The 21,200-nt window shown below is 40.3% G+C and overlaps 2 protein-coding genes and 1 long non-coding RNA gene across 5 annotated transcripts; 1 reads left to right on the top strand and 2 right to left on the bottom strand.

Moving 5' to 3' along the window:
* The first annotated feature begins 1,024 nt into the window (after nucleotides 1–1,024).
* Nucleotides 1,025–6,014, top strand: LOC117425572 (uncharacterized). Its single transcript, XR_004548014.3, has 2 exons — nucleotides 1,025–1,283; nucleotides 5,201–6,014. It is a non-coding gene; the product is annotated as an uncharacterized LOC117425572 (long non-coding RNA).
* On the bottom strand, nucleotides 1,291–5,456 carry LOC131698842 (uncharacterized). Of its 3 annotated transcripts, none has more exons than XR_009307855.1 (2): nucleotides 5,371–5,456; nucleotides 1,291–3,163 (listed from the first exon to the last, which is right to left on the bottom strand). XR_009307855.1 is itself a non-coding variant. In XM_058993272.1 (2 exons), the coding sequence occupies exons 1-2, from the start codon at nucleotides 4,861–4,863 to the stop codon at nucleotides 2,553–2,555; spliced, it is 618 nt and encodes a 205-aa protein (XP_058849255.1). In that variant the 5' UTR covers nucleotides 4,864–4,967; the 3' UTR covers nucleotides 1,291–2,552. The 3 variants fall into 3 exon arrangements, 1 of the variants encoding a protein (XP_058849255.1); XR_009307854.1 differs by lacking the exon at nucleotides 5,371–5,456 and adding an exon at nucleotides 4,853–4,967; XM_058993272.1 differs by lacking the exon at nucleotides 5,371–5,456 and adding an exon at nucleotides 4,857–4,967.
* A 2,731-nt stretch (nucleotides 6,015–8,745) lies between the features above and the next one.
* LOC117425448 (heat shock protein beta-7-like) lies at nucleotides 8,746–14,415 on the bottom strand. The gene is made up of 3 exons (XM_034042398.3): nucleotides 14,077–14,415; nucleotides 12,012–12,145; nucleotides 8,746–11,163 (listed from the first exon to the last, which is right to left on the bottom strand). The coding sequence occupies exons 1-3, from the start codon at nucleotides 14,255–14,257 to the stop codon at nucleotides 10,978–10,980; spliced, it is 501 nt and encodes a 166-aa protein (XP_033898289.1). The 5' UTR covers nucleotides 14,258–14,415; the 3' UTR covers nucleotides 8,746–10,977.
* Between the last annotated feature and the right edge of the window lie 6,785 nt (nucleotides 14,416–21,200).

Genomic DNA, 21,200 nt, shown 5'->3' with positions numbered 1-21,200 from the left:
CTGTCTATTGGCTGAGCTCGATGTTCATCACAACACGACACCTCCCACCCGCAGCTCTGCGGTTGTTTCAGCCAATAAGAAAGCCGATATGCTGATGAGTTCCAACAAATACGCGCGACCTAGCAGCAGGATGCGCGTTCACGTATTTGTTAACTTGTGTTTAGAGGGCGGATCAAACTTTAAGTACAGTACTAGATATATAATTGTTCATGTGTACACGTGTATGCCACACTTTACCTTCAATACTGAAAAACTCTTTATCCTGTGCCTCCACTCCATTATATACCCAACTGTGTTTCACTTTTTTTTTCAGACTGTCATATAACGAATCTAATAATTACGCAAGCGTCAAATAGCTTTGCGGGTAGGAGTACATTGTGTTGTATGTGCGGGTCAAAGCTTGTGGTTAACCCCCCCAGTTCCACTTTCTAGTTATGTAATAGATTCTTAAATGTATTTTATTGGCTAAAACCTGTTTCTCCACACTGCCCAAAACCACAGGGAACTAATATAGGTAGGCATTTCCAGAACTCTTGATTAGCACCTGTTTGTTTAATGTACTGCACATTGCAGTTCATATGTACTGTGAAGACAGGAAGTAAAAAACAAACAAACAAGGGTATTGTGGAATATGCATAAGGGTTGGGAACACAACTAGAATGTTTTACTTGGAATTAAACTGGAAACATGTATTCATGTCACTTACTGTAGTGATTGTACCAAATGTATGATCAGGTGCAAGTGGGTTCGTACCTGATTTGCAAACAAACGCAAACCGTGTTTTCTAGTTCATGTTGGACTCATTTCACACCTGGGCACACCTGGCACTCCTTAGTGTCTCGTAGTTAAGACGATAGTAATATTCTTCTGATGTTTTGGGTATTCCACTGAAGAGCTGCCTTTTTTTAAAAACAAGCGCTTGGTTTTGTGTTCAGGTTCAGGTTTCTGGGTGTGTTTCCTGAGGGTAAAAATAAAAGCACATGCAGATGTTTGTAGGAAGGAGAGAGAGCGAGAGAGAGCGAGACACACACACACACACACACACACTCTCTCTCTCTCTCTCTCTCTCTCTCTCTCTCTCTCTCTCTCTCTCACACACACTGTGCAGCATTCAGTTTGTCCTGTAATTACAGGAGCACTGTTGGAGAACACCAGTCCAGTCACTGCAGCTGTTCACTGGACTGACAGAGAAAGACACACACAGAGACCTGTACACCTGGAAGGAATTCCAGAGAAAAAAATAATGATGTCAACCATGGAAATATGCACCTCACAACAAACAGGTAATTATTAGTTTATAAATTACATTTTTAAATAACATACACACAATCTTATACTATTAGTTTATAAATTACATTTTTAAAAAACATACACACAATCTTATACTAGAAACATATTCTCAAATATATACTTTAATATTCATGCACGTATAACTGTGAATATTACATCATAGAAACAGCATGATAACAAATGCTACATCAGTCACTGTGGGGTTGTGTTAAAATGGATGCATTAAGGCAGACAGTGATACCTCGCTTCTGCATTTTGGTAGTAACATCTTGTGGGGTGCCGTTTAATAGAAATGATGTTAATATTGTCTGAAGCAGAAACAGTCCATCTTTAAAGGAAAATCGAAACATCTAAGGCTGTATGTAAAACATCTTTCTTATCTGTTAAAACTTACACAGGTGAGGCATGCAAAATAAGTTCAGATTAAAACACAATGGGAAATATTTGCCTTCCCAGTCAGAAACTGCAAGCTATAGCGCTTGCATTTTTTTTAAAAGTACAAAACTGTATCAAGAGTAATTTCTAAGTTGTGTTAGCGACATTGAAAAATAAATTAGTGATTTTTTGTTTAATCATTTCTGATGCTGTGTTTAACAATTAATATTCTGTTTAACTTTCTGGCCATATAAAAACAAACATGATGCCACCAGCCAAATTAGCCTTATAGGTTATTCCCAATTGTGTCTTAATTAACACAGCCATTTTAATAACCATTTGTGTTATTATATATAGTAATTGTAACAGCTTCAGAGTTGCTACTCCAGGGGTACTCAATTCCATGTCCAAACCTGGGGGGGGGGGGGCACAGGGTGCTCAAGATGTGATGAAAAGCTGACAGTCCAATCACACTTTACATATAGTATTATTATTATTATTATTATTATTATTATTATTATTATTATTATTTATTTCTTAGCAGACACCCTTATCCAGGGCGACTTACAATCGTAAGCAAATACATTTCAAGTGTTACAATACAAGTAATACAATAAGAGCAAGAAATACAATAACTTTTGTTCAGTGTGACAAACCACAATTCAATAATACAGCAGATAATAGTGATAGTTACATCAGGATATGATTAAATAGTGATAGTTACATCAGGATGTGATTAAATGCAAAGTACTACAGGTTAAACACTTGGCAGATTACAGTATTCTGAAGTACAGGATTAAATGCAGTAAAATAGGGGGCAGATAAGAGCAGAATAAAGCACATTTACATGAAGGGTGATAGTGTCCCAGGATACAAACAGAGGAGTTCTACAGGTGCTGTTTGAAGAGGTGAGTCTTAAGGAGGCGCCGGAATGTGGTCAGGGACTGGGCAGTCCTGACATCTGTAGGAAGGTCATTCCACCACTGCGGAACAAGGGTGGAGAAGGAGCGGGCTCTGGAGGCAGGGGAGCGTAGCGGAGGTAGAGCCAGTCTTCTAGTGCAGGCGGAGCGGAGAGGTCGAGTGGGGGTGTTGGGAGAGATGAGGGTCTGGAGGTAGCTGGGTGCAGTCTGGTCAAGACATCTGTAGGCTAGTACAAGAGTCTTGAACTGGATGCGAGCGGTGATCGGGAGCCAGTGGAGCGAGCGGAGTAGTGGAGTAGCGTGGGCGAAGCGAGGCAGAGAGAACACCAGGCGGGCAGCAGAGTTCTGGATGAGCTGGAGCGGACGGGTGGCGGACGCAGGGAGGCCAGCCAGGAGGGAGTTGCAGTAGTCTAGGCGGGAGAGTACCAGGGCCTGGACCAGGAGCTGGGTAGCATAGTTGGTGAGGAAGGGTCGGATTCTTCGGATGTTGCTCAGGAAGAATTGGCAAGTGCGTGCCAGAGTGGAGATGTGCTGGGAATAAGAGAGGCAGGGGTCCAGGGTGACTCCAAGGTTCTTAGCTGAGGAAGAGGGAGAGAGTGTGGTAGATTCCAGAGGAACAGAGATAGAGAGATCAGAGGAGGGGGAGGAGGAGGGAAAGAAAAGGAGGTCAGATTTAGAGAGGTTGAGTTTGAGGTGATGAGAGTGCATCCAGGAGGAAATAGCAGACAGACAGGTAGAGATACGGGAGGAGATGGTGGAGTCAGAGGTGGGGAAGGAGAGGAAAATCTGAGCATCATCAGCATAGAAATGGTATGAGAAACCATAGGATGCGATGAGGGGGCCCAGGGAGCGGGTGTAACAGAACAGAACTTTGCAACACTACACTTGCACCAATCAACTAATACATGTCAGAAATAACTACTTACAATTAACAATGTCTGATCGCCATTTAATAATAAAAATAGAAAGCAAATATATTGTTTCCTGATATTTTTCTGACAATATTCAAACGACACCTTATACAAATCCCACTCTAATGCTGTTAAAACAGCATGTTATTTATTGTAATTTGATTAAAACTAGAAAATGTTCTGAAAATGACTGCGTAGCGAGCATTCAAGTTAACGAATGAAAGCACGTCAATTAGTAATCGCTTTATTTATGTTGTATACGCATCTTATTTAAGCGCCTGATTAAAAGTGCAGCGCGGTGTCTAAATATGCATGTTCTAACTTCAATGTGTTTCAATGTAAATTAACCGTTTCTAAATTAAATACATAGCATGACAGTAAACAGTCTTACTGTTGCCAAACAGGTTTTTTAAAGCTCGGCTTCTTCTGCCAATTTCCTGTGCCTGAACACTGGCCGCATTGTTATTTTCTTCTTAAAATACTTAATTTATCATATTGTAGCGATCTCGGTTAACACAGGCAGGCGCATCACACAGAGCAAGACAATCCACACACAGGCGGAGGGCGGCCGCGTACCCAAGTATTCTCGCACTAAAGCATAGCGCAGATACCGCTGGACAAAAGAGCCGGCTCCTTTGCAAGGAGCGTATATCGGGCTTAGGTCTTTGTGTGTGATTATGTCACCTACTAGCCCTACTGCTGCATTTTCGTGCAAGTTTTTCATGCATTTCTATAATAAAGCCATTAAGCCAAACTGTTTCTCATTTTAAAACATACAGCAGCCATTCTCGTTTTGCAATCTTAAAAAAAAGCTCTGACACCAGGACAAACGTAATAGGTTAATCAATCATAAATTACATTACTAACATATTTAAATTAATTGAATACAAAAACTGCTTTCACTTTCATGTTCCAATCACATGCTGCACAATTCCCAGATAAATCTAGCCACATTAAAGTGATTTCCAATACTATTTATCCTACAACTGTATGTAAAACTGTAATATTCCAGAATATGTTGTGAAGGCTTTATTTTGCTCCACTGAATTAATGATAAAGCAGAGGATGTTAAAACTTAAAATTATATTGTAGTTTCCTCGCAGTAAACAAAGTGGCAAATGACACATTTTCATAAAATAATACCGTTGCAGAATTTTTTTTTTTAAAAGCTGTGCACGCAAGTGAAAACTGTCAAATTTAACTTAAATAAACTCTTCAACAAATAAATGTGGAAAAGGGGGCGTCGCACAAAGAAAAAAAAACACCGTTTTGGTTTTCGTTTATTCTCCTCATAACAGAAAATAGGATCACAACAAAACAAAACGTTGAGCACTATATGTAAGATTTACCACTCACCCACCACTCATCACTTGCCATTTTAGACACAGATGTGGATTTTTGCCTTCGAAGTAATGTGCAGCAATAAATAAAAAAAAATGAGATAAAGAGAAGTCACAGGAAGGATTGAAGCTTGAGCGGTCTGAATATATATATATATATATATATATATATATATATATATATATATATATATATATATATATATATATATATATATTACTGTCCGTGGATCTAAGCAGTGTGTATTTGATATTGCATGAAATCCTTAATCCTCTAACATTATGAGTGGGCCAGCCTGCCTACAGACAATTAGAATCAGGCACCTGGCACACAAACCTGCAAAATACATTTTTGTATTTGCAGATTCTCAGCGGCCACTCCCTCAAGCTCAGAGAAACAGGGTCCCTGTCTTTCTGTTGGGGTCCCCAAGGCGACGTGTGCATTTCATTTCCAGAGACCTGCCTCTATACCTCCCGAGCAAGACTGAACCACAAGACTGCTCCCTGCTTACCCTGCCCCCCATCCACACCTACCTGGTGATCAACGGCACCAGCAAGCGACTGACTCCTGACAAGCCCCACCCACGCTGGGAGGAGCCACGGAGGACCACAGCAGCCAGCTGGCCATCTGGACCTGACACACCTCAGGCAGCCAATCACAGGCATTCTCCTTCTGCACCGTCCAATGGGAAAGAAGCTTGTCAGGCCCATGAGGCAATCTCGCCTTGGTGGACCGCTTACCAGGGTGGGAGGAAGCTGGTCAAAGCATTGCTAAAGTGCATTTCTGGACAGGGAGGGTAACAAGCATCTGTGATGATTTAGGAGTATTTTAGCTTTGATTGGTTCAATTGCTTGAAATGTCATTAATTCCTTATTTTTTTTTTACATTTGCCCTTACTGTTTTTTGTTGTTTGCAATCATTCTATTATCATTTTCACTATAAAGCTCAAAGCAGCTCAAAGACAGGTATAGACAGGACCTCTCAGAGGGATTGATAACACCATAACATAGTCATGCAAAAGAAAGACAAATGACATTTTAAGATACTTTTCCTCTATTGTTTTTGTTTTCATGTGTTCAGTAGGGCTCTGTATTGTGGATAGATTTAAATTATGCACAGTTGACAATGTGTCTTATATGATTAAATCATTATGAATATTATTACTTAATTCACCACATTCTGGGATTCCACAAATTGATTTTTTGTGTGTGTTAAGTTTCATATTCTTGAACCCCACTCTTCATTGTTTCTCTAGACACTGGGATTCGACCATTTCCAGATCAAAAGAGTCTGTCATACAGTGTATTTGTGGTAGGTGCATGTCCGGTAATTGTACTGAGATGATTGTTGAACTAGGTTAATGTATCAACAGCACCCTCTGCTGCCTCTTTAACACACTGCACTAAATAAATTGCTTCATTACAGCAGTAGTAAGAAATCCTGAAATATATTAAAAAATAAAAAATCACCAAGATGGTTACCAGAAAAACAAACACATGCCATTATTCCACTTTGAATTGAGTGAAGCCAGTTTAAACAATGTGGCAGCAGGGTGCTCTCGTGAAATGCGACCCCTCATACAGCTGTTCCTCGTTACAGTGACAGACCTGGGCACAACCTTCTGGTGCCCTTGTTTAATCTGCACTCACAGCCTCCCTGTCCGGATCTTTCAATTAGAGTAGCAAGGTGGAGATAAAGCTTAGGCAAGCATGCCTAAGAATGGACTAATTAGGTTTACTATGTACATTTTATAACCCAGCTTTTACACAGGTCATGACAAAAGAGAGCATATTTTCAAAGCATGTTCTCCAGTCTGTAAATTTAAAAGATCCATTTAAATTTCTCCCTCCCCCAGAAAAAGAAGCAAACAACTTGGCAGTGGTTAAGGGACCTTGAGAGATAGGTCACTACAGCTGTGTTTCTAAACTCTATTCTGAACACCAGTCTGGACAAGCATGCAGTTCCTATAATTGCCTCCCTTTCCTCTGAGCCTTACAGTCAGTGGAAATGATTATGAGGCTCAAGGGTTCCATGCTCAAGAAGAGCTCATCTTGGCATGCATCTGTGAACAGCAGCACTGGACCGTGTAGCTTTAGTTGCTGGATCTAAATTGGAAAATTAACAGGTGCATTTTATACAATACATTACAATACACATTTTTTTGTATATAGCACCCTTCACGCCATGGCATCCCAGAGTGCTGTACAAAATTAAAAACAAAACAAGATAGCTCATATGTACAATAGACTCCAGCTACGAATATTAATATACAGAGTTAGTAATTCCTGGAGATAAGATGGCCCTTTACAAGACTGGTGTCAAGCTTCAAAGCTTCAAAAACCTCTCTTTTTCAGACTGCATGCTACGATGTGGAAACCCAATAGGGCCGTATTTTATGTGATATTTGTATTACTGTCCACCGTCTGGGTCTTCACAATGTCTTCTGTTCCTGGTATCTCTCTCTCTCTCACACTGACAGCTGAGGGCTAAAATAGACAAGGAACAAGTGAGTCAGAGGCTGCAAATACACAAGACAAAGGAAGGACAAGTGTCCCCGTGCCGCAGCCCCAGGGAACTGTTTCTATGTAAACATTTCTTTCTTTCCACCAGCAAGTAACTTTTCACCCGGCCTTTCATATCTCTCTTGCTTTTGTTGTGGGGAAACAAACAAACTAACAATACCAGGCCTTATCTCGCACGGCAAAACAGGGCCTTCAATACCACATGACAATGATACTGACGTTTCTATTCGGCACGCAGTTCAAAAGAACACAAAGTCAGAGAGGGATTTATTTTTAATGGCTGCAGGGTCTGGTTTTATTTTTTATAAAAAATTTTTAGGCCCGACTAATCCACTTCATTTTAACATTCATTCTGACTAGCAAGTCTTTTACTATTCAGGGGTCCTTGCACCTCACTTGGTTCCTTTGCTGCAGAAAACTACACCTCCCATCTCACTTTCTTAGCTCAAGGACCCCCATGACATTAGACATCCTGTCTGAGGACCCCCGCCCAACGGACTACCTTACTTCCATTACAGTCAGCATTTTGCCTTTCTCTTAATTTTTTTGTATAGAATTCCCAGCTGCTTTGTTTTTTTTCAATGGAAATGAGGTTTCAACTTTGAAGGTTTAAGGCACTCATTAGACAGCAATAAGTAATTGATACAATGGTACCTTTTCATATTTTGACCAACCATTTCCTGGTGCCATATCAGTACCAGTGTGCAATACTTGTAATCTCTTGTGTTGCTGTGGCCGGTAATGCTGTGGTCTGGCAATGGCTCTGCTGGGAGTTACCTCAGGGTAATAAACAGGTTTATAATGTGATCCTGTGGCAGTCTGGCTCGCAGTGGTGAAGTGGATGGGGTCACGGACCAGGAATTAACTGATACCAAAACAGTGGATGGGCGGGTGAAGCTGAATGCTATTGCACTCAGCGTATTTAATAACAAACAAAACAAAAGATTTAAACAAAACACAAAACAAAAGGGCACGAGGGCCAAACGAATAAACAAACAAACAAGTAAGTGTCGTGCTGGAGAATCCAGCACGTTTTAGCAATTGTTTTTAACTTTCCTTCTTTCTCTCGACTCCCCGTACTCTCCTCTCTACACCCAACCTCGAGTGCAGAGAGCTGCAGGTTTATATACTCTGGCCGAGGGATTAACTAGTTAATTATCTTATTATCCCTCGGCCAGAGTCTGCACGTGTTTGGTAAGGATGCATGACTGTCAGCTAGTTAAATAATCAGTAGCTGATCAGCCATGCATCCTCACAGGGTTTTTAAATATATAATAAAAGACGCGGCGCTTTTACCCGCGCCGCAAACAAAAATACAAATAATAATAAATAGAGGCGGGACACTCCGTCACAGATCCCAATGAGATGAAAATAACACAGAGACGCTTCTCTCACAATCAAGGTTTATTCAGAATCTAAATGTGAGAATAGTTTAACACAAACCACAACTTGCCCTTGGTCTTCAAAGCTACAGGAAGGATCTGTGCAAAGCAGTGAATTTCTAGAGCTTTGAACAACCAGACAGAATGGAACATACACACTGATGTGAGAATAAACTTGACAGAAACAGACTATCATGTGTCACTCTCTCTGCCTCTCCTGCACTATGAATAAAAGTAGGGGTTTTAATCGATTCATGATTAATTGATTAATCACACTTGTGGGCTTGATTAAAAAGTAATTGATCGATTATTAATCTTGTCTACCTGAGTGTGGGATGAGAAAACGGTGCACAAAAAATATATCTTAAAAAATGCCACAGGGTACTTCTAAAGACTTTGGTTTACTTTCAATTACATGTAAGCAAATATTTTCAAACTGTTAAATTACATGTAAGAAAATATACATTATGTATGTAAATAGTATCATGTTAACACTTTGTATTACTTGTAACTGTCTTTCAATACAATTTCATATCAACAGGTGTGATGAATCAATTAATCAATCGTAGATCATATGATTAATCGATCAATAGAGAACGTCAAGATCAAAACTCTACAATAAAGCAAAAAGCAGTGCAGACAGGGCTGGGAGCTTGGGTTACAGGGGGAGCCCAGGACTATGTTAAATAATTATGAACTATAGCACTGAAAGACAGACTTCCATTTGAATGACCTGGGAAACTCCAATTGGGCTCTGTGTGTGAATGTTAAATTGAACCTAACTGGCACTTCTAAACAGAAACCATGAGATCAATGATCAGTGATCGGAAATCTAATGCGGATGTGGGTATCTGTCCACTGTAGTCCTGTTTACTTTGCCCTCATATGACCATCATAAAAGTCATGATCATTTACTATGAACCCATGGAAAAGTCATGGTCTATGTTTGTTATTATCCATGAGGATAAGCCATGTTTCTGACAGCAAAGGATTCACTGATAGTTAGACCATACCTACAAAAATTGGACCATCACTGTTATATCCATGAACCATCACTGTTATATCCATGGACAACATGAACATGAAGAGAGATCAGTGGAGACTCAACATGAGAGTAACATGTGGGATGGATTTGATCCAGGCTTCCACAATTGAAAGTGTTGTGTCCTCCACATCCCCATCTGTCAGTCTGTATCTGATGAGCAAAGTAACTGGTTTGAATACTTGATTGATAGGCACTTGCCAGTCTAACAGGAGAGAAATGCACATCCAGCATTCAGCATTCACATTATGTTAAAAAAACAACACAAAAACCAAAAAGTATAAATACACGTTATTTACAAAACTGTGACAGCTGCTTTTAAACGTTGCGGTGAGAGGAGCCTCATCTCCAGAGGGCATCTGAAATTAGCTGTGCATTAAGAGTGATGTATATGATTTACAACCTCAGATAAAACTATAAGAAGCTAAGGGTTTGATTCAAATGTTTGTCTGTTTTACTGTCACTCAGCTCAGAATTGATTATTGAATATATAGATGATATGAGTTCTCTTCCCAAACCATTAACTTGCATGTATTTCTGTGGACTTTCTCCAGACTTAAAAAGCCAGACCAATGTACCAATGTGATACATCCATTCCCATATGCTGTGGTACCAAAGGGCGTATTTACAATGCTGGATATTGGTTTACAGTACTTGAGTACGTTTCCAATAGTACTTTCAGCAATAGCAAACCATTTCCTCGCAGTGATGTATTCACTATAAAGAAGCTGCTTGACATTATTATTAGACAAAGGCTTATTGAAATACATACATCTCCTCATAATAGTACCATGATAAAAGCCCATGGTTACCAATTGAATACATAAAACAGGGCAATGGCAGCTTAACAAAATGGCCAATAAAGTATAACAAAGTGCAGATTGGACATTTATTTGAACCTGTGCTGTGTGATATCTATCTATATGGAACTGGGAATCAAACTAGTATTGCAGTAGGTATCAGTCCAAATTGATGGTATACTGGGACGTGTGCTACATGTACAGCATGGTAATAAAAGTCAAAACCTGCCTTTGGAACGAACTCAACGGAAAAGGAACCTATTCTAGGAGACCACTTTTATAGAGACAGGGTCCAGGGCAGATCCCATCTAACTACATTGAGAAACTCAAGCGACTGGTATTGTGTCTTGATGGCCCCCGTGTTGGTGGTGATGAGGGGAGCAGGGGGAGCGGCTCAGATTTTGATCTCAGTCCGGAAGGTCTGTTGCACGTGCTCGCTGTGCTTGGCTGGGTGCCGGCGGGCCTTGACGGTGAGGGAGCCGTTGTCCCCCAGCACGGAGGTCACTGAGGTGGGGTCCACGTCCTCGGGCAGCTGGCATTTATGGGTGAAGGTGTTCATCACCGTGCCGTCTGCAGCGAGCTGGGAAAGGGGCACCAGAGAGGGATGATGAGAGATAGCTAGCCAGGACTTAGTCAGACTTGGCTGTGCCTAATTATGTTTAGTTACAATGCAGGGACGCAACAATGGAATCAGAGGTGAAACTATTGTGTAAAGATGAATTGTGAAACTATGTACCATGATGCAACCCTTATAAAAGTTTACCACAGCATTTACGCACTGTATGTTATGCGTGGCTATGCCATGCATTTACCATAGTTTACCCTGGTGTGCCATGCTTTTTAACATGCTAATATGCTTTACCATTCTTTACAATGCTTACTTATGCTTTACCATGCTTTCACTCTGCTTTATTACACTCTGCTATGGTTTTACTATGGGAAACTTTTATAAGGGAGAGGCTGTGCATTGTGATACGTGAGCTATCTGAAGTTCACCAAATTATTCTTGAATAATTTAATATTAGTATGAAGGGATTTATGTTCACCTAGGTTTCTTGTGTCTATCACAAATTGTCTATCATTAATGATAATTTATTCCTATTATAAATCTCAGAGAAGTAGACCATCACTTGATAAATATCCTGATCTATCATGATACATATTGTATGGTCCTAAGGAAATGGTCCTGTATTAAGGACAATGGCATCACAGTGGTATCAGTCATTGGTAGAATTGTACCACAGACTCAGCATTATATTTCACTTAAAACGGTATGAACCAAAACACACTGCTAATCCACTGCAGCAGTATGGTTCAGTAAGCTAGTTACGAATCCGTTATGTGTGAGCCTTGCTAGTAATGCTGTAACCTGCTGATGCTTCTCCTGTAGACTATAATGGTACCTCTTTGATTTTGTCTGTGCCTCACCTTCTCAGCATGGACCTCAATCTGGTTGTTGGACGTGGTGACGATGACGTCTTCGGGGGAGAAGTCGCTCACGTCCACTGTGAACTGGTAGGTGTCCCCCAGGGTCTTGATGTTCCCGGTGCTGTTGGCACGACCTGGTGGAGACACGGAACAAGCCTGGGTCATTAAACCCCCATCTAAGCAGGTAAAGCATCAACACTCCCCCATCTATTGTGGATGTTGCTCAGGAGTGGTTCAGTAAGGTTCATTGTAAGGAATGGTTTATCAGGTGAGGTTGTGGCAGCTAAAACACTGGGATCGCTCGGATCAGATTCACACGGGGGCTGGTGTTGTGCTGCTGGCAATGGATGAGACCATCTTGGTTTTCAGCCCTTCATAGGCTTGTGGCCACCTGACCTGCCCTGCTCGTTTGACCAATGACCACGGTCAGTCAGTCCGTGTACAGCACAAACCTACGATACAGTTTGTGGATTTTATAGTCACTGTCTTGATCTTGAAGCCTTTTTTTGTTTTAAACTGTCCCCAAAGATTCACAGCCTGTGACAGCCTGTCACCGCGCCCATATAGCACCGTCTGAATCCCTCAGGAATGCCTGTACTTGTTACTGTTCGTATGCAGACACCAATAGTAGATCATGACTCCTTTGTGAGGGACTCATTCCAGAGGTATGAGGTCAGAGGTTTGGAACCAGTTCAAAAATGTGATATCACTTCAGAAATACTGCCTGGATTTAGTTAATTTCAGTATAGCCTTATGATTTGTTTTAAGGATTGTTACCTTGTAAGTACATGCATCTGCAAGTATGCTACTCATGCCAGGCATTATCAGCATATCGCACACATAGCATTCTTTCCTTGTGCCATTAAGAGTTATCTCTCCTGGCAATGCAGTGGCACTACAAAGATAAAGCAAGAGCTCTTTACTAAGCAGCAATGATAACTCAAGGGCCGCTACGGTGGTATGATAGTACAGCAAAAATACAGCACTGATATCATAGATTTCCAAAAGTGTCACAGTGGAATCTGTAGGAGGGTAGGCTAAACTATAGAAGTATTAAGCAATTGAACTGTATGAAAAAGCATGTAATGTTTCTTAAATGTCGGTCTGACCATTGATTTCTCATATTTAGCTTTATTAAAAAGTCGAGTTTTTCGGTCTAAACGGTTCATACAAAAGTGTGATCAAAATGCTTATACTTGCACAGCACCACAGCTATGGTATCTGCTACCTTAGGATATTAAGATAAAATAACTGCGTGCTTGATTTAGTTTCTTTAAAGCATCGCCTTAGAAAAGAAGTCATGGATGAATTGCATAAAGGATATTAAGGATTTGTTGTTTATTAATATTAATAATTAAAAAAAAAGTTTCAACTGTTGTTAGTACAACTACAACTACTGCACAACAACAGTTAAAATGAGTACACAGATCACGTTTTGAAGCTAACTAGCGGTATGTAAAAAGCACCAGCACCTTAGTAATACATTAGGGGTCATTTAGTAATACCTAAGTCATTTCCATGAACTATACACTATTGGGTACTACAATCACAACCTAACAGCAGCAGAGATACTTGTGAGTAAAAGATGAGCAGCATTGTAACAGTACTTGGTAATGTTACTGCATGGTATTCTTTTATATAGACAAACAAAATGAGCCTCAGGTCACATTAAAAATATATCTCTATAAATACGTAATATGTACATAAATTAAATCTAAGCCCTTTCCTTTTTTATGTTCTTGTATGTTCAATCTGAAAGTAGACCAGCTTGACAGTCCAGTTGGTTTCAATCCCTCAATGGAAGTGTAATATTCAGGCACACAAGCATCCTTTCTCCTTGAACCCTGCTTGCCACTGCCTCACCGTGTGTTATATTTATATGCATGCTCTTGCGTATGGCTGTATTGCAGCAACAGGGGGTTATAAACAACACCTCTTATAACAATGAGACAACGTAATAGCTTATAGAACATTTCTGGATGGCTCAATAGAAAAGCCCCTTTCTTCTAACTGTCTCCCCTCTCTCTCTGGTAACCCTTGACCCTTCCCTGTCTCCCCAACTTGCCTGCGAAGCCCAGCGGCTCATCCCGGGTCCTGAGGAAGGACCCAAAGTCGTCCCCGAGGATGCCTCGCGACTTCTCCATGTGAGGGTCACTGCAGGAGGAGGAAGAGGAAGAAGAAGAAGAAGAAGAGCTGTGGTGGAAACTGTGCTCCGATCGAAAAGCAGACGAGTTCTTAATGCTCATTTACAAAGCAGTCGCCGGATCACCAAAACAAAACCATGAACCAGGGTGAGATAGGCTTGGCAGTGAAAGTAAAAAATCTGTGCCCTGGTAGAATAGTTCCTTCCTAACAGTGCCTGCTGCTTGCTAACCCAATACTGCCAGGCTAAAAAGAGTGGCTGCCTTTTATACAGCCGTGCCTGGGCTTGAAGGCTTGGACTGCAGGAGGGAGGGTGAGGTTTACGCTTGTCTCCTAAATTTAGCAGTGTGTGTCTTTGCTCTGGCAGCCTGTGGAAAGTTGAGGTGATGAGAGGTTGCCCAGGGCTCCAAACAAGACGCCTGCGCTTGTTCATGACTGTGAGCTCACAGGCTGCATTCCATCCATGCTCTGGAGGCCCAAAGATAGCCGTCCATATTCCCCCTCCCCTCCTAGCTCTTTCTCTCTCTTGGATATGAATACCTTTCAGCTCCTGGAGAAAATAAATGGAAAAATTGATTTAAGGAGCACACACACACACGCACATGTTTGCATTCCTATATTTGTGGGGACTTCACTATATTTTTATTTACTATTTCTAACTCCAGTCAGACAAAACTCCACACAGGGTGAAAGTTGACAACAAACTAAATACATTTCTCATACGAAAAATGGTCTGTTTTATTCTAAACAGTGTCAGATCTAAACACGACACATTTTAAATATGAAATATAGGAACAAACCTGGCATGTTACTTCCTTTGTAAAAACACTAATTCTGCAAACTGAAGAGACTCATCCACCACAATGTTAGAGATGCCCCCTTCTTATAATGATTTCAACAATGGCAGTATTTAGATCTGTCACCATTTAGATCAACTGAATAGATCCCGCTGTCTCTTATAAATATAATCAATTCTACTTTACAGCAGCGGCACCTCCAGTTCTGGACTATGCATCAAAATATGACAAGGCAGTATAGAGATATGCATTAGCCCAGACACTGATCTCAGATCTGAAGGTTTCAAAATCTATTTTGCTACCATGCCTGCTCAGCTATGTCCAGCCCTGATTGCTGCTCCCTGCAACGCTGTGACTGAGGGCAGGCAGGCCAAAGAGTGGACAGCAGAGTTCCGCTGACCCCTAGCATGGAAACACTCAAAGAGCAGAGCATCCATAAATACAGAGGAGGGTCAGGGACACCAGGGAACACCATGTCCCAGCACGCCCGATACTCATACCAATGTAACCTTTACAGACGTGTGTGTCAGCGGGGGTCGTGGCTGGAATCTCATACCAAGGCTTCATCCTTGAGCCAGAGACTCATGGGTTTCATGGGTATGTTTTTTTCTTTAGGTGCAAAGTGGAGATTTAATGGAAAGGGATGATCTTCAATGTAGTGTCCCCTTGTTCTATTATTATAATTTCACACTAGGGCAAGTATGAAATAGAGAAGGACATGCCTTTACCAAATACTCTTTGATCAGCTGTACTAGTTCTGTTGTGTTGCAATTGTTCGTAATGCTAATGTTGCCTGCTAATGGTGTGTAACAGGAAGGCGACCCCACACACCATTTATTTTCAGGATGTAGAGAACTGAAGCGTGTTTGAAGGGGTGAGGAAGCGTACAGCTAAAACTTCCTCTGGAGAATGTAAACAGACTGGACTGTCAACAAGGTTTCCAATGGAAGAATGCAACGACTGATACATATTTTTGTGTCAAATAAGACATGATTGCAGAACACAGGCAAGTTACAGTAACGAGAACTGCTAAAAAATGACCAGAAAGTTAGAGACACACAATGAAATAATGAACTGCCACAACTCCTTTGTGTATATTCCTGGGAAGGTGAGTGAATTGCTGTTAAAAGGTTTATATGACCACTCATGCCAGTGCTGTGGGATTGTCAGTTGGCAGGGAAAGGTCAAACCGAGAAGCAGGAATGTGGCTCGGAAGCGCAGGCATGGGGCAGACTTTCCATTGAGCAGAGTATGAATCCAACAGGCTTCTATCCACCCAGGACACGGGTTCGAGTCCGGCTCCGCACTGAGGAACGCAGTCACTGGAAACTATTCCGGCTTACTGACTTTTAAAGATCACATGATGGCTGTTTCCAACAACAGACGGATCTCTTAAACCCGCTGTGGAGCAGCTGCAACACAAAGAACACCCTGCGTACAAATGACAGCTGTGCTCAGAGGCAGAACAGTTTAAGGCTGCCAGGAGTTATTTATAAAGTTTAGTCTGCTGGGAAAAGCGGTCAGGAATGGTCTGTGCCCTTAGAGAAACATTTTAAACATTGTATTTTGGTTACTATTGTAATAGCGGAATTGTATTTTCTTGTAAAGCTCCTAAATTATGGAATGCTCTGCCTTCTCCTATCAAGGAATCTGGGACTCTTACTGTTTTTAAGACAGAAAACTTATTTTTACAAAATAGCTCTTTTTTTTTATCATAGTGTTCCAAGTTTACTATCAAAACTGCATTTCCTTTTTGTCTTTTTCAATTCCAATTTTATAAAAAAAATGGTTTCAGACTTTTTAAATTGTTCTATTGTTACAAATGCTTTTTATCTTAGGTTTTCTAATTGTATAATTAAAATCACATTTTCTGACTTTTTTATATATATATTTCTGCTTGATTAAATTGTGTATTACTCTGTTTTTAATTGATTGGTTAAATAGTTTTTTTGGTGAAACACTCTGGGATCTATGTAATGAAAGTCAGTATTGTACTTGCATTATTCTATATTATTAGCAGTACAAAGTGTTACCTGCAAAGGCAACACAATAGGTATACTGCACAGTGGACCTGATACTGTACCAGTACTGCGATAGTTCACACTGGGTCCAAGGGAACCAAAAAGAATAGTGAAACTACAAACCCTGGCCCTAACCCTTAGAGTTCAGGTCAGAGCTGCATTTAGGCTAAGTTTAAAGTAAGGGTTAAGGGTACTTTTATAGCTAGCTCTACTGAGCTATGCCTATTTAGAATCAAAAGGGCTGTTTTTTCTCTGTAAAATATTGACCAAAAAGCTTCAGAAAATACCTTTATTATCAAATGAGGCAATGGCCTTGTGTCGTTATGGGTTGTATCTCCAGTTCAAGTGTGATGTTAGACAGGCACAGATCACAGCCCAGAGGAGTAGGATTGCTATCACTGCATGGCTCTGAGTCTTTTCAGCTGGGACGCTGCATTCCATCACCCGCTCTCTGTATACAGAATGATCTGGCTCTCTGCTGTACGAACTGACTTCAATCACAGGGTGAGGAATGTAGAACTGCTGTAAAGAGATGGAAGTCTCTGACACATTATATAGGTTTATATACTTCACTGTATTGTGTGTTAGCAGACTTATTTTCAAAATCTTTAAATTAACTCTTTTTTGTTTTTTAAAGGAGAAAAAACATGTTAATGTTACAGAATAAAATGCAAAACACCATGACCCACAATGACACTGAATATTCTTTTTTGGTGTATGTAAATGTAAATGAAATCTGTTGGTAAACATTGGTAATACTAACTGGGAAACTAACAATATATTGTGTGGCTTATATGAAGGTCTGTCTGTTTGTCTGACTACCAGTGACTATAATGTAAAGAAACGATCTGTATTATTTGCACCTTTGCTGATGCAGCACCCTTGCTGTAGGTTAATTCGAGACCTGCACTCCACTTAGACTGGAATATGAATTCAGATCCACATGGGACTGACAATTCTTTCTCTTGTTTTAAAGATCCTTAAATCCTTAAATAGTAAACAAAGAATCACCGCCTCTCTTTGTTTTGTTGTCTGTTAAGGACTGGCTTACTTGCATGCTGATAAATGCGGTTAGTTTGCACACATAAGGGTTCATGGTTAGTTAATATGCATAGTAACATTTTTTGTAAATCGTTATGAACAATAATGTACAAGAAGTTGATCTTTGGAACAGGGTTGCGTTTGTTTTACTGTGAGATCATGCTGTATAACATCAGACCTCCTTTATAAAGAGCGAACTGCACTGTATATAAAATACAGTGAATACAGTATGTAGCAAACCAGAATTACAAGTATTTGATGAGATCAACTGTTTTTTAAACAAAAACTTTTTAAAAAGATTGTACTTGGAGTTTATCCTCTGAGTAGAATGCTGTTCTATGGTCTACCATTTGGACAGCTTACTCACAAGATTACTTAACATGTTAATACTCTGTCAGCAAAACTTAAAATAAATCATGACCCAAGATTCTAGAATCAAACTCCCAGCAGTGGAGTAATAATAAGAATAAAGTGTGACTGTGATGAGGCAGTGACATCACTCCTGCTCAGTCTGGGAGTCCGGTCTTCGTTCCTAACATGGGGCAGCCCTCGTACTCGTTCCCACTCACTGACCCCCCTTTAGAGACTGCAAGTAGCAGAATGGATTGTGATGTAATTAAAAAAAAAAACCTGTCCCAGTAAACCTGTGCCTTATCTGTGTTTCCATCTGTAACTGGTACTGAGGTCAGACTGGTTCCAGTCCAGATCAAATCCAGTTCAACTGGGGCTCTTTCAACCTTAGTCAGGATTGCGAGCTGGCAGAACTCACTCTCTTCTGCACACTGATGGTGTAAGTTATCTATTGAGCAGCCAATGCGAATAGAGTTACCACATGACTCCATGTTCACTGGGACAAAGACAGTTCAAGCTTTTCATCTCACACCCCAATGCATTCTGGTACACGTTACCTGTCTCTGGTACCTTTCACAGCAGAACTACACTTACCAGAATGCATTGGGGTGTGAGTTCAAAAGACTGAGCTGTCCCAAAACTGACCTGGTGGACATTGAGTCACATGGTAACCCTAAATGCGAAGGCCACAAGATGTGGGTTTTACATGCAGGCTGTGAATATATTACACTGTCAGGAACATATAGGGGTTGGAGAATTAATTTATAAATAACAATTGAGGGGTCTCCTGAAAACCTTGCTTAGGTTTTGATCTGTATTTGGTTGTTAAATTGAAGCAGGTATAGGAAATGAAGATGCAGGGTATCAGGTTTACAGGTGAACTTTGAGTTTTGTATCCGGTTGCTGATTGGCTGGCAGATGGAACTGGCTGCAGGAGCCCCAGTTTGAAACTGGAACGAGATGGGATTGAGTTTACATACTGCTTTCATGCTGCAGGTGTAGTTTAAGTCACTGTACTCTGTGGGGATCAGTTTGGTAGAGATGCTGTTGTCCACTGCTGTGAGGTTGTTTTTTTTCTTGGTCGAGGAGTGCAATAGTTTGCCTCAGTGTCACACACAGACTCTAATTAACAGTAGCGTTATGATGTGATGCCTGACAGAGGATTCATATTGCTGTATGAAATGACACTCTTCTTTACTGGTCTACTGATTGGAAACTGAAAACTTTCTTTTTGCTTTCACAATGGAAGGTACATCAAATCAATTCTAATTTGATTAAAGGTATTTTTTAAATAACAACAGTGCTTTTTAATAGTTTTAAACAGTTGTATAGTTATTAACTAACCATAACAAAAATAATCTGCATGGGTTTACATGTTTAGCTGAGTATTTATAGTTAATAAACCAGAAATGTCCTATTAAGATAAAGTGTGGCTCAGGTAATTAATCCATATTCTAGAAAACTTACTATAAAAACCTTATGATTGACACCCAAGTTAAAATAATCTAATAATGGCTTCCTTTTTTTAAGTTAACATAAGATTATTCTAAATGAAGGAACAGCTGGTATATATTTTGTTGAGTGCTATATGACTTTGTCCCACTAGGTGGCACTGTAATTGAAGGCAAAGGCTGGCAACCTTTCAACAATTTATATATTAAGGCAATAGCTTAGCCCAATTTATTTCAATTCAATTATTTGCGTGAAAAATAGGGCGATAACAATTCATGCGATAAATGATGCAAATGTAAAGCAACGTTTATTGCGATTCCATTATCATTTCAACCTGACTGATCTATTCGATTGTACCACACTGAAGGAGCAATTCTGCCTGGCTGCACTTGGAATAATTAGTGTTTTTTATCCTCTGCAGCTGGGACCTGTTCTAAAAGCGTCTTGCAATCAGGCTCACAGTGTGACTAACACCAGCACCATCGGTGTGAGGATTGCACACACAGCTGTGAAGATGACATCTTCTGTTTTTAATAGAGTCAACTGAAATGCAAGAAGCAATCGCTTAGCAAAATACATTTTGGATCGCTTGCTATGTTTCTAAGTAGGACATCCATCATCAAGTAATTTGCTTGTATGATATGGAAGAAGAAAGAAAAAGTACCTTTTTACTTCTGTAAAATTCACCTACCTAGCCCGCCATAAGCATACAGTATTTCTCATTGTAAAAGCACTGTATCCAATACAAAAGCAGAAACAAAGGTGCCTTAAAATACTTGCTCAGAATTAAGCAGTCGCTGTAAATTTCAATCAATAGGTGACACTGTGGTAGTGCTTCAAGTAGTAGATACAAAGCAGATCGAGTTTCATATAGATCAATTTCAATTGCTATGGGCGAAGGGATAAACTCAAGGAAAAATCTCTATAAAAGGGAGTTGACATATAATACTGTACATTGTATTTCACTGCAGATTTGTTCCTGAGTGCTCTGAGCAAACTTGGTAAATAAAATAAATCTGAGTGAGAAACAACAGCACAAACGCGTGAAAACCACAATAGCCAAACGTGTGACTGGTCACCTTGCTGTGTGTACTCTAAACAGTTTCTCTTCATCCCCCTGCAGAGCACTGGGTTGCCATAGGAACAAGTGGGCCTACTCAGGACTTTCCTTCAAAATCTGTGAATTCATTAGGAAGTGGTGGTGTAGCAGGAGGCAAACATGGCTAATTATTTACACAAAGTGAGAAGCAAGCTTGTTTTGGTACAGAGCCAGCCTAAAAAATAATTTAAAACACTGCTCACCCAACACCAAAAAAAACTACCGGTAACTAAATGTTTGGACCTATTTGAGTACTATTTCCATTCCCATGTACAGCAGCTAGAAA

This window comes from Acipenser ruthenus, chromosome 20 (genome assembly GCF_902713425.1).
Source record: "Acipenser ruthenus chromosome 20, fAciRut3.2 maternal haplotype, whole genome shotgun sequence".
NCBI lineage: Eukaryota > Metazoa > Chordata > Actinopteri > Acipenseriformes > Acipenseridae > Acipenser > Acipenser ruthenus.
This window is presented reverse-complemented; position numbering and strand designations above follow the sequence as displayed.